At 35.1% G+C, this 13,674-nt stretch overlaps 1 protein-coding gene across 1 annotated transcript in view; it reads left to right on the forward strand.

Moving 5' to 3' along the window:
* The window catches only part of LOC145674633 (carboxypeptidase B-like), a 139,953-nt gene extending 135,960 nt beyond the window's left edge, over positions 1 to 3,993 (forward strand). Inside the window, exons 9-10 of the mRNA XM_081744851.1 lie at positions 311 to 395; positions 2,801 to 3,993. Coding sequence (XP_081600977.1) covers positions 311 to 395; positions 2,801 to 2,991 — 276 coding nt within the window. The 3' untranslated portion in view covers positions 2,992 to 3,993. The remainder of the gene's footprint in view (positions 1 to 310; positions 396 to 2,800) is intronic.
* Positions 3,994 to 13,674: the final 9,681 nt, after the last annotated feature.

A 13,674-nucleotide genomic window follows, 5' to 3' on the forward strand; every position in this document is an offset into this window, starting at 1 on the left:
TGCCATCTTATTCCGTTCCGATATAATCAAATTAGGACTAGTATCTACCTCCCTTAAAAACTTATTTTATATATTGTTCTCCCATTTTCTTTTTGATATGCCTAAAGACTTTTTCCCCTACATTTGTCCACGAATGGTAGCGACATCTTCCTCTCATCCCAAACGTCTAAACTTAATTATTCAAACTCCATCTTTTGTCATATTTTTAGAAAATAACCTATTTAAATATTCTGTATTTAATTCTACAGTGAAGACTCTTGATTTTTTTTTTTTTTTTTTGGTTATTACATAATATTTTTGAACATTCTAGGCCGGACTTGCCCATGCAGCAGCGGAGGCATTGCAGAAGATTTCTGGCACTAACTACACGATTGGTTCTGCTTGTGAACTATTATGTAAGTAAAGCAAAGATTTGCAGAAATTCTACGTACGTGTCAGACAAGTCAGAAAATCTGCATGGTTACGATAAAGCTAGAGAATTTCATTAGGTAAAACTTTGGATCTTAAGAACATTATCCTCCTAAATATGTATATTTTCTTAAATATTTCCTTTAAGATTCTTAAATACTACAGTATAATTGTATATTATTTTGACATGTTCAACATCCTAAAAGTATGATCTAAATATAAAATAAAGTACAGTATATAACGATCTCATTCGTATTCATAGATTTTTTCATTAGAAATTCAACATATATGTATTTAAATATAATTATTTTCAATTCTGCATTAAGTAACTACAATCAATAGGCATATCTACCTAGATAAATAAAAATTTACGCTACAATGTTTGGCGGCCAACTCTTCCTAGACCACGGCACCAATTCTGATGATTTTTGGTGTATGAATGGAGTACGTCCTAACTTGTGTTTCTGTCAGATTAACTTTTCTAAGAGGGTTCACTAGAGGGAAAAATGTCCCTTGCAACAGGATTCCAACGCTAACATATGGGATACACTAGCAATAATACGCATTCCTTAATGATAGCAATTCCAGGAGACTCCTGTTACAGTGCTCACAGAATTTTCCGTCAGATGCTCTCATTGGAGATGTTAGTTGCTCACAGTAACAACTCCTGCATTGCTAGTGAACTAAGCAGGCGTTTATAGGCTCTGATGTCAATTTGCTCCTCGCTTTTAGCATGCTCTGTGGGTGAGTGAAGCATGACAGCTTTCTCTTTCGAAAGATCCCTACACTTTCCTGTCAGAGAATATGTTTTATTCCTGACTTGTTTCTGCGGGAGTAAATGACGTCGGACACGACCAACTGATAAGCGTGTAATCTTTTACTGTTAAACTCATTTTAAGGTCCACAATCTTGGTCTATCAATTGAACCACTAGTATAAACTCAGATCTTCTCTTTCTGGTGTTTTATCATTTAACCCCCATTGACCAGCCATCTGATGGTAACCTGTAGAATAATCCGTCAACGGTTGGTATATTAGTTAGTAGTACTTGGCGTGTTTTATACATGGACGCTTATTTAAATCCAAGTAATAAGTAGTTCTGACAATCTAAATTTCAGTAAGTTTTCAGGCTCCAATTACTCAGGAGTACAAGTAGTTAGAGAGGCTTTATGAAACCATTGATATTGGACTAAGTGAAAAGTGTCTCAATAGATTCCTAAAGTAAACGATTTCTTATTACTTACTTCAACCTAGCCTATTACAGTGTAGCCCATAATTATGTATATGTTTCAAAGACTGAAGTACTTAGCAACATAACTTGAACATAAACACATTACTCTCATATATTTCCTTACAAGAACTTAATCTCTGTTCTCCATGAAATAGTTCACCAATGCACCATCCAAATCGTTGATTGATTGATTGATTTTTAATTTAGCGTCCCTTTCAGCAGCGAGGCTATATGGGACGTGGACCTACTGATTAACGTGGAATCCGAACCACATGAGCTCCCGCCGGGAATCGAACCCGGGTCTCCCACACCAAAGGCGCGTACGCTAACCGCTTAGCCACGAAGGAGCTCACCATCCAAATCGATACATGCCTGGAGACGAAGAGTAACGTTGTCACAAGCAACTTGAGAGACCCGGACTGGTACCTTGTGGAACTCTTCTGTAATAGCTTGCAGTAGTTCTACCAAATTGCGTATGTGATGTTGATACACTTTGTCCTTTAAAATGCCCCATAAGAATAAGTCAGGTGGTGAGACGAAATCGGGAGATCGAGCTGGCCACTCTAGAGAATACAAGCACACAACGCACACGCTGTTTCAGAGACAACAGTTCCGCCATCCTGTCTGGCATACACTAACGGTTCTATGTCTAGTGACCGTTATACCCACTCTCAGACTACACAGTGTTGCTATATCCAAACTCTTTGTCCAAAATTACAAATACTACAGTCAGTCAAACATAATATACATAAATATGGGCCCCTCTGTATACAACCGAAACCACACTTATGTGTTGCATGCTTGCCTACACGTAACAGTAAAAATAAAGTTTCAGTGTTAGACGAATAAAGATGTTTTGGGGTCAAGGACACAATTATCAGCGATGATTTATTTAAAAATTTTGTCATAAATGTTCTGTACCACTGTACGGAAGTAGAATATTATATGTTTTTCTGTTATCGAAATTATAAGCGGTGAAGGAAACAAAAAGTGAGCAAATAGAAGCTTCGCTTTGTTCAACTCAGTAAGTTAGCTCCACAGAGCAATTACAGTAGAACCTACAGTTTATTTACTAATTCTATACATTTAAAAAAAATAGTTCAGAATTAGAAGAGTTGTTGTTCTATCAGTTACTAACACTTGATTTTATTCTTTCGAATAGCGGCTGCTTCAGGGGGAGGAGATGACTGGGCAAGAGTGAAGGCTGGGATCAAGTATTCGTACACAGTGGAGCTCCCAGGCGGTGGAGAACTAGGGTTTGATCTTCCTGCTGACAGGATTGAAACAGTGGTCAAAGAAACCTTTGAAGCTGTTAAAGTGTTCGCTGATTTTGTCGCGAATGCTAAGAAATAAACACTTTTTAAAACACAAAAAGAGCAAATGAATGTTCTTTCTTATTATTAGCAATTGATTTTTATCAACATGTTAATTTCTTTATTATATACAAAGCACACTGCAGATTATTATGTTAAATGAAACATATCCATGATTCCACTGAATACTGTCTAATAAAAAAAATACATACAGTTAAAAATACAGAATGTTTCGAAACAACATCGACAACGTTTGGGAGGTGATTCCTGACACCAAGATAAGAAAAAATATAGACCAGCCTGGGTGCACAAATGCTTCCTTTCGGGGTTATAGGCTGCCGAAAACATGAAAAAAAATGAACTTTAAAGGTCCACAACTCCAATACTATGGGACCTACCGTAGTCGGATCAAGACTTCACTTAGAAACTAGTATGTGCCTTGTCCAAATATCCAAGTTTCACAGTCCTGCGGTACTTCCGCAACAACTTTTATAGAGGAAATTGGTGAATACTTCAAATTATATGCCCGTAGCTAAACTTTCTCTATAAAAATTGTTGCGTGAGTACCTTAGGATTCTGAAACATGTGTTTTTGGATAGCATATGTATTAGTTCCTAAGTAAAGTCTTGACCCGACTGCGGTAGGTCCTATAGTATTGGAGCTATGGACCTTCAAAGTGCATTTTTTCATGTTTTCGGCAGCGTATAACTCTGAAAGGAAGCATTTGTGCACCCAAGTTGGTCTATACTTTTTGTCTTATCTTGATGTCAGGAATCATTTTCCAAACGTTGTAGGTGTTGTTTTGAAACAATTTGTATACCATAATCACCTATTATAAAAGGTCTTTGACAAATGGTATCTAATTTGAAAATAATACAGAAGATTATGCATTTCAATAGCTTCGTCTATTATTTTGTATTTGGTAATGTGTATAGTATGGCGACTAGTGAGCACAAAACTTTTTGTGTTTTACATTTTGCAAAAACTGTAGTTACAGTGCAACGTGTTTTCCGTATTAAACTGAGTTTTTAAGTTATACACACCAGCGGTTATTACTTTCTAGTGTAGAGGGGCACCAGTCAAATTGTAGGTATGAGTGATAGTTTGAAAATGGCGAATGATCTACCGACTAGTGTTGTAAAAAAACGGTTTTTTTTCTGTGAAGTTTTTTTTCAATAAAAAACATCGTTCTTTTTCATGTTTTTTTTCAAAAGTCTGTTTTTTTTCTGACGGCTATTATTTATTGATTTATGTTGAAGATTATTGAAACAATCAATAGAGATTGAGTCGAAGCCCTCGTAACTTACAAATCGTTTGTTTCCTTATACCTATACGAGCAAAATCGTGTGATTATTCCTTTCGGACCCAGATCATTTTTGGCGTTTTCCTACTTTGTCAGTTAGTGACTTATTGCTCAAAAAACATTTACCCTATTGATATGGTTAAGACCTTGTGTTTTAGAAAAAGAATGTGGCTATTTTTTGGTATACGTTATATTGCAGTGTTGCGAGCGGGTGGGAAATTACTGAGGGAAATATAGGGGTGAAAATTTACAAAAAATCCCTAACCGAATTTCAAGAGTTTTTGTATCTAGCACCACTGTTGCCATATGGGTCTAAGTCACCTAAAAAATTCTTTGGTGCGTTGACAAGGTACAGTGAAAACCTGAAGTCGCTGGCTTCCATTCAAAGAGAGAAAGAAAAAATTATGTTTCCATACACATGAAATTTTGACACTTTTTACGCCTCAGAAGCAAAAATGAACAGATATGCCGGAGCTACAGCTTCTCTAATTATCCTATTGAAACTTTTTATGGTGCGTTCTGTAGGCAAAAGAGAAGGCTTTCAGGTAGTGGTACATTTGTTCCAACGTAGCGAGCAAGAGGGAAATAATAGAGGGGAAAGGGAAATTTGCCGAATTTTTCACTTAAAATCGGGAATTAATTGTTTTGGCTTTAAACACTGCCATAAAATAGACGTAAACTATCTGAAAGTAAACCTTGGTACCCTAAGACTATATCCTACAAGTATCATGGCGATATCTAACAAAGTAAGCATGAATTGTTTTAAAAAATCTTATTCTAACTCAGAAATGCACAATTTTCTTACCATTTACAGAACATGTTTTATCATAAGCCTCAACTGTACTTCCCCTAATTATTCTACCGAAACTTTTTATGGTGAGCTATGTAGGCTAAGGACGAGGCTTTCAGACAGTGGTACGCTTGTTCGAATGTAGCCAACAAGAGGGAAATTATAGAGACAAAAAGGGATTTTTCCTAAATTTCCTCCTAAAATCGGAAATTAAAATTTTCTGTAGCTGACAACATTGCTAGCAGACACACACAAACTATCTTAAAAGAAGCTTGGTATCCCTATAATATACCCTACAAGTATTGTGACGGTATCTAATAAAGTAAGCAGGTCATTAACAATTTTTTCAGTCTACCTAAAAAAATCTCAGTTATCTTTCCACTTAGAGAACAAGGTCTACTGTAAACCTCAACTGTACTTCCCCTAACTATCCTATTGAAACTTTCTATAGTGCGTTGTGAAGGGCAAAGACAAGACTTTCAGATACTGGTACTTTTGTTCCTATGTAGCCAACAAGAGGGATATAATAGACAAAACATGTAATTTTCCCCTAACATCTTGCATTAAAATTTTCCGTAGCTGGCAGCACTGCTACCAGACAGACGAAAACTATCTTAAAATAAACACTGGTACATTAATAATATATCCTACAAGTATCATGGCGATATTTAAGAAACAAGGTTTTTATTACCAAAAATATATTTCGATAAACAGAAAAGTAGGGGAAAATCAAGAGTTTGAACCTAAATCCGAATTTTTCGTGCGTCCCCTAATTACCCCACTGTAACGATATGTACCCGAGTTTGTTCAGTAAGGACAAATGTTCGACTGGTGTAAGTTGACTTGCATTCGGACGTATAGGTACGGTTTATAACAAAAATTTCGAATTTTTTGCCCAATTTAAGGAGATTTTAATTTCCGTAGTTGGCAACACTACGCGCAAGCCCGTCCAATTGATGTCAACAATTAGGTATCCATCCGACGTATCTACCTGACAAGTCTTAAGGAGGTCTCTCTACAACGAATGACTCTACAGGGGAAAAGTAATAAAGAAAATTCGAGAATTCTCGAATTTTTGACTGGGGTAAAATTTAGAAGGAAATTCGACACACAGAAGAAAAAGAAACTAAAATGATAAACTATGGACCAACCATATTTGGCAAAAAAATATATACCGATATCTTAATTAGTGACCATACCGGAGAGGATTAAAAAAGTGACACACCCGTATGTGCCACTTTGGCCACCTGGGTTCGAAAGGGTTACGAGTGTCCATTTAATTACATTTTTTGACTACTAACTTGTGTTGTTGTAGTAATTATAGTTTTGACTAATAATAATATCGTTGTTGTAAACAATCACAATCTCTCCTTTTTACATCTTAGTTTCAATACTGATGCTGAGAAATGCAGGGTGTTTCAAAATGAATATCGGGGAATTAAGTCTTCATAGTACTTATTACATTTTACGCATAATTATAAACAATACATCAAATAAAAGAACACCTCAAACAGTTTTTGCTTCAAGTGTTCGATGTGAGCTTCATTCGTCACATGGCACACATTGAGTCGATAGGTGAGAAAGGCCCATAAACTTTCCTCCATATGGCACAAAACATTCAATTCACACAGACGGTTGCACTGTAACTACAGATTCAGTCTTTGCAAAATTAAAACACACAAAGCTTTCTGGTCTCTAGTCTCCATCTTTGCTACTTGCTCTTTCTAACGGCAGAGGAAACAATGCATGGCATGCGTGTGTACAAAACCGTTTGAGTTGTTCTTTCATTTGATAATACTTATAATTGCAAGTTAATTGTAATGGATACTACAAAGTTTCAAAACCCTAATATTCATTTTGAAACACCCTGCATTACTTCAAATCATGTCAACCTATATGCATGCATTGTATGTACACTCATGTCCAAAATTATTGTCGCATGTCTATAAATATGTTGTTGTAGGAATATAATTTGATAACGAAGCCGCCTGGTACTTCTTATAATGTTAGTACGTGTATAATCGGCAAAGACATGTATGTGGCAAATTTCATGTCAAAACAGCAGTAAATAAGAACAATAAAACGAAAATAAACTTTCTTGTCCATTTAGCAACATTTTCTTTTAGTCTTTCTCATTTTCGTATTTATAATTCTTTTCCTTTAAAATTTACCACAAATATATATTTTCCGATTATACACACAGCATCAGTAGGCCTATTAAAAGTACCGGTAGCCTCCAAAATCATTATCAAATTATATTCTTACAAGAAGACAGTTATAAGAAGACATGCGACAATAATTTTGGACATGAGTGTACATATCATCGGGTCGGCCCTAGGCAATTTGTAGCCCGCGCAATGACGTAATTTACTGCCTCCCTCTTTCTCCAGAAAGAACAAATCTTAAAAGTCACGATTTTAAGTATGCTACTCCAGCATGAACAACGAAAGGCAGGGAAACTACACTCGCACTCAGAAAGGCTTAAATACTTACTACAAATACAATATTATTGTGTCTGCTTTTTTCTTTAAATATTAATCTATTATGTTAGTGAAAGATAAAGTAAATACATCTGAAAGATGGTAATTATTTTTATAGAATTCAATATCGAGTTTCAATCTCAACATATCAGTTTGCAATTATAGTGCAACTAGCTCTTTTACCTTTATTTCTTAATTTTCCTTCTACATCTGTTATTTTTTTTTAAAAAAGTGTTTCCACCTTCAATGATAACGATCTTATTTGCGACAAAGACAAGAGAAGCTCTGATAACTAACCAAAGGGGACAGGCATTCGAGAATTGAGTTCCTGTATTTGACAACAATCAAGCAGTTTATTCTGGGATTTATTTTACCATTTGCTTTAGCAATGATCATGTGACTTAAACTAATGAGACCTAAACATAATTTATGAATGTAGTATTCAAATACAAGGTCAGCTTAGTAAATTTAGCTACCATGATCATGAAGTCTGTCTCCAGCAAGAAATATTTATTTTAAATAAAATACTTATGACAGATATTGCTGCCCCGTGCAAATGCACGTGTTGCACATATAGTAGAGCCAGCAATGCATATCATATATCTAGTCGACAAATTATTTATATATGATATTCAGAAAAATATTAGTAGGCAAATTAGTATTAGTTTTTACCTTTAGACAAGTTATTTGCATTTTATACTGTTCGTGATGTTATTTTCGTACTTATTAAAGGTCTACTTTCACGAAAAAAACAAATGTTCATTTATACTTTTATTTCTTCGTTGATATTGGTGAAACAGTACAGAAACCCTGATTATTAGTAGGTACGCTACTCATATAAATTGTAAAATATTTGTACCGTATCAGTATCTAGTGTTTAATTTATGTTGCATTTTATGGTAATTACACCTACATAAAAATACTTCAGACTTAAATGACGTAAGATGCATTACAAATGACTATTTGAAAAAAAACGAAATTTAGAAAAAAAACGAGAGGCAATGTTTTTTTTCTAAAAAAAAAAACGTACATTTCTGAAAAAATACGAACGGTTTTTTTTCTATTTACAACACTACTACCGACTGACTAAGATATATGCCATTATATCCTCCAAGAACTCCGTAAAGGGAAATCCGACAACAGTGAGAGTAAGAAATCGCAGAGATGGATTAAGAACATTCCACTTCGACGATTTTGAAGATCAGGACGACCTTCGCATATTCATCAATACTTCAATTCGCATATTCGAATTATAGTGCGTTGGATGAAATCTATGGAATATCAGGCATAAGTCACGTTAAATTTCCTGGCATTGACATGTAACGAGAAAGGCAACCAGGTTTGGAAAATGAACAAAGGACAAGAAAATGAAAGCATTAATATTCAACCGTCCTCCTGTCTTGTCACCGAAAGAGCTATTTTCTGGCGGATCGGATCATTTCTTAGCATCTACTGGAACCTGTCAAGAATTATTTCATTTAATGAATTTTTATAATTTACGAACTCTCAATAATATTAAAAACTCATACGGCAAAACACTTGACTTAATACTCTCAAACCTTACTAGCGTAGAGGTCATACACGAACACCCTCCCCTTGTATCCGAGGATGCCTACCATCCAGCCCTACTAATCGAATATAAATATATTAACTTTAGAAATGTTAAATGTACAACGAAAAGCGAAGTAAGAGATTATAATTTTTTAAAAGCTGACTTTGATAAACTGTACCGCGAAATATCACAAACAAATTGGGAACCTATCACAGGTAGATTGACTGTGGACGGCTCTGTGGATTGTTTCTATAATATACTCTATTCTATTTTTGACCGGTGCATTCCGAAAAAAAGAGCTAAATTCAATTATCCTATTTGGTTTTCAAGTGACATAATTAGATTAATTAAGAGCAAATCATATCACCATAAGAAATGGAAGCACGGTTCTTGGGACGCACTGTATCACTACAACAAATTTAAAGAATTGAGAGCTCTTTCGAAAAAAGAAATTTCCAAGGCATACAATGCATACTTAAACAACTGTGAGGCCAATATTATAAGCAATCCTAAGACTTTCTGGACGTATGTTAAGAATAAAAAGAGTAATTCGGGAAGTAATTTGTTTCACTATAACGATCAAACTTTGAGTGACGATGCTGCTATTGCAAATGCATTTATGGCAAATTTTCAAGTAACACACAATAAATCAAGTTATAATCTTATTCCTATGGAGCAATACAATAATTCGGAAATTCTGGACAAATTAAATATTAACTTTATAGACATCGAAGATGTTGAGAATGCTATTTTAAAACTTAAGCCACAGTCATCTTGTGGGCCGGATAAAATTCCACCGTACATCATTAAAGGCTGCTCAGAAATACTGAAACATCCCCTACAGGCTATTTTTAACAAGTCAATAGCTTCTTCTACGTTTCCTATGAAATGGAAGATTGGTGACGTCTGTCCCATTCCCAAGACAGGTTGTCCTACTGACCAAATAAAGAAATTATCGACCGGTAACACTGCTATCTGCCCCATCTAAGGTATTTGAAATTATTATATATGAAAAAATTTACTCACATGTACGGTCAGTAATATATCCCTTTCAACATGGTTTCATGCCAAAGAGGTCAACTGTAACTAATCTCTCAGAACTTACACATTTTATGGCTAATCAAGTTGATAAAAAGGAACAAGTAGACGTAATTTATACAGATTTCTCCAAGGCGTTCGACGTAATTAATCACGATATACTTCTAAGCAAACTTGTGACATTCAATTTTTCACGAAACCTTCAACAATTTATAGCGTCCTATCTTTGCCAACGCAAACATCGCGTTCCATACAAAAATATTCTAACTGAGGAATATGTCGTAGACTCTGGTGTGCCTCAGGGATCGAACTTAGGACCTCTATTATTTATATTATTTGTTAATGATTTACCACCTGTAATAACATCCTCCCACAAACTATTGTTTGCTGACGATTTAAAAATCTATCGTAGTATCTCCACGGAGTTAGACGCTATTTCTTTGCAAAGCGATATAAATTCTATTTTCCAATGGTGTGAATCAAACAAATTGCTGTTAAATATTAAAAAATGTAAAGTAGTATCATACACCAGGAAAATGAACTATGTCCGCAATGTGTATACTATTAATCAAACACCAATTGAAAGAGTGGATTATATAACTGATCTTGGAGTCACTCTGCAGTCAAACCTATCATTTGATATTCATGTCAACAGAGTAGTTTGTGTGGCCTTTAGGAACCTTGGCTTTGTGATGAGATTAGGAAGTGATTTTTCTAACACCGATGTCCTCAAAACATTATACATTGCCTATGTAAGGTCTAAGGTGGAATATGCAGCGATAATATGGGGTTCTGATAGTAAGAAATATACAAGTAAAATCGAAAACATTCAAAATAAATTTGTGCGCTTTTTAACATATAAAGAAACAGGGATATATCCGAAATTTGAGAAGTATGAAGATCTTCGAAGCAAATATTCATTACAATCACTTGAAAGCAGGAGGACTCACTTCATTTTATCTTTCTTACATAAAATAATACATAGTACAGTAGATTCAGAATATTTACTATCAGAAATCAAACTTCACGTCCCACATAGAGCAACCAGACCCCATAATAGCATATTCCATCTCTCAGCGCAAAGGACTAATGCATTGGATGTATCGCCTGTCAGAAAAATGTGTTTATTGTATAATAAGGTGTCACAAAAGCACCCAGAGATAGACATTTTTAGCTACACACAGAATTTTACTCTAAATAAATAAGATGTAGATCATGTTATATGTATTTTAAAGTATTTTGCAATCCTATTATTTTGTTATCATATGTGTATTTTAAATTATATTATCATGATGGAAAACTGTAATTAGGCATCCGCCTGTTGTTTTCTGAAATAAATAAATAAATAAATAAATAAATTTCAAGTGAAGGAACGCCAGAGATGAATTACAATCCCACGCGCAAAACACCAAGTCACACGACAAAAACAGCAAGAAATCTGATCTGCATGAGACGAATGTACTGTTGTGCATTCGATGAGAACGATGGGTGTTATTCCTTATTATTATCAAGTATTCTGCTTTTCGGGTAAAGTAGAAAAACAAAGCACTTAAAAGAAAAAAGATATATAACCGACTTTAAGAAAAACGCTAAAAATAGACAATAAAAACGTCTTAATAAAAATTAATAGCCAACTTCAAAAATGCTGAAAAGCAAAAAATAATTTTAAAAGACGCTAAAACGTTACCATTATCAATACAAAAATTTGAAATCTATGAAGTCTATGAAATGCCTAATAAAATTTCCGTTAAATATATAATTTTATATTAGATACTAAAACAACGTAAGCAGGATAGTTTCCACAGTGAGGCGACAGTGAGGGAAATGTTCGAGCGAAGCCCTTCAAAATCAACAAGGCAGGCTGCAAGAGAGAGTGGCATTAAATGCTATTCTGTGCGTGCAATTCTCCATAAACAGTTACATTACAGATCATGGAAGCGTCGTTATGTCCAAAAATTGTATCCAGATGATTGCAATAGGCGTGTTGAATTTTGGGAAATGATGCTCGCATGGCACGAATATTATCTGCACCTGTTTGAAACAATTCTGTGGAGTGGTGAAGTTGTGTTTCATGTATGGGAATTCATTAATCGTAATAATAGCCTTTATTGGATGATTCCAAAGAAACCGTTGAAAAAATGCAGGACTAGCCGAAACTGACAGTGTGGTGTGAATTAATTTCTTTCCACATGATTGGACCATATCTGTTAAAAGATACTAAGAACGCTAGAAGATAGCTAGAAATGTTAAAAAAAAATTGTACAGCCTACAATTTCTGAATAGGACAAGTTACATGAACTGTTTATTTGTGCAAGATGCACTCCCTCAATACGCCTTGCCTGTATGACAATGGCTTGATGAACGCTTCGTAGGACGCTAGGCTCCTACAGATCGGCCAGCGTGAAGTCCAGACCTCATCCCATGCGATTTCAATTTATGGGGGTGGGCTAAGGAAGAAGTGTATTAAACAAACCACACTCTTGGCGAACTTGGGAATAAGACCCGTGAGGTCATAAGTGGTGTTCCTGCTAAGGTCTTGAGGAAGGTCGTAGCAAACGTACCTGTTCGTTTGAGACAATGTCTAGAAAATACTCGACCAAATATTAAGTTGTTACTTTTGGAAAGATAATGGTATATTACAAACTAAAAGTGTGCAAGAAATTGAGGAGTTTGGTGCAATAAGGGCGTAAGTCTGAAATATGCATTTGCAGAAAAACCATGTTATAAATTTAAGTAGTGTTTTTCTTTTCTTACATAAAACAATGTAATATGGAATATTTTATTCCGGTATTGAGTTGAAATTTTGACAGAAGGCTGAGCAAGCATGGTAAAGCATGCGTTTGATGCAAGAAGGGCGTAACCTGGCTTACACCCTTATTACTTCAAACGTCTCAATTGAGTTTATACCAACAATATTTTGGGAGAGAAAAATATTTAAAATTGGAAGTTACTTTCCGACCACCTTATATTACCTTCTCAATACAATTAAAAATATTCCATAAATACTAAAAGAAAGGATACTAATCGTAAACACTTAAAAAGAATGCATTTATAAAATGCGCATTAAAGGAGAAAATATCTTGTTTAATGACGTAGTAACTTATATTTGTTTATTAACAGAAATTTAGAAAAAAAATGCACCAGGGGTAAAAGTGAGGGGGGACGCGAAAGACACCGTCCCCCCACCTCGAAACAATATTACTGCGTCCCGCAGTTCCTAAAAAATTACAATGGGCAAAGATAGGCAGAGGGAGGGCGGCGTGGCGTCATACCGCTACCTACCGTCCTCCTACCTTTTCAGATCCACTTTTACGCCCCAGTAGCACCACGGATAAATAAATAAATAGGATTACACAAAACATTGAGTGCTCTAACGTCGAAGGCTGAAATTTGTATGGATATTAGGAGTAATAGCCGACAATAGAAACGTCACTTAAACAGTGTCCAATGGTTTTAGTCACATTGCTTTTAGAAATGAGACTAAGACTAAAAGCATTTGTGTTATTTGACGTTGGCATTTTTGTTATTGACCATCACAAGCTTCGAATTGTGGACACGGG

This window comes from Thermobia domestica, chromosome 17, assembly GCF_964235325.1.
Source record: "Thermobia domestica chromosome 17, izTheDome1.hap1.1, whole genome shotgun sequence".
NCBI classification, from domain to species: domain Eukaryota; kingdom Metazoa; phylum Arthropoda; class Insecta; order Zygentoma; family Lepismatidae; genus Thermobia; species Thermobia domestica.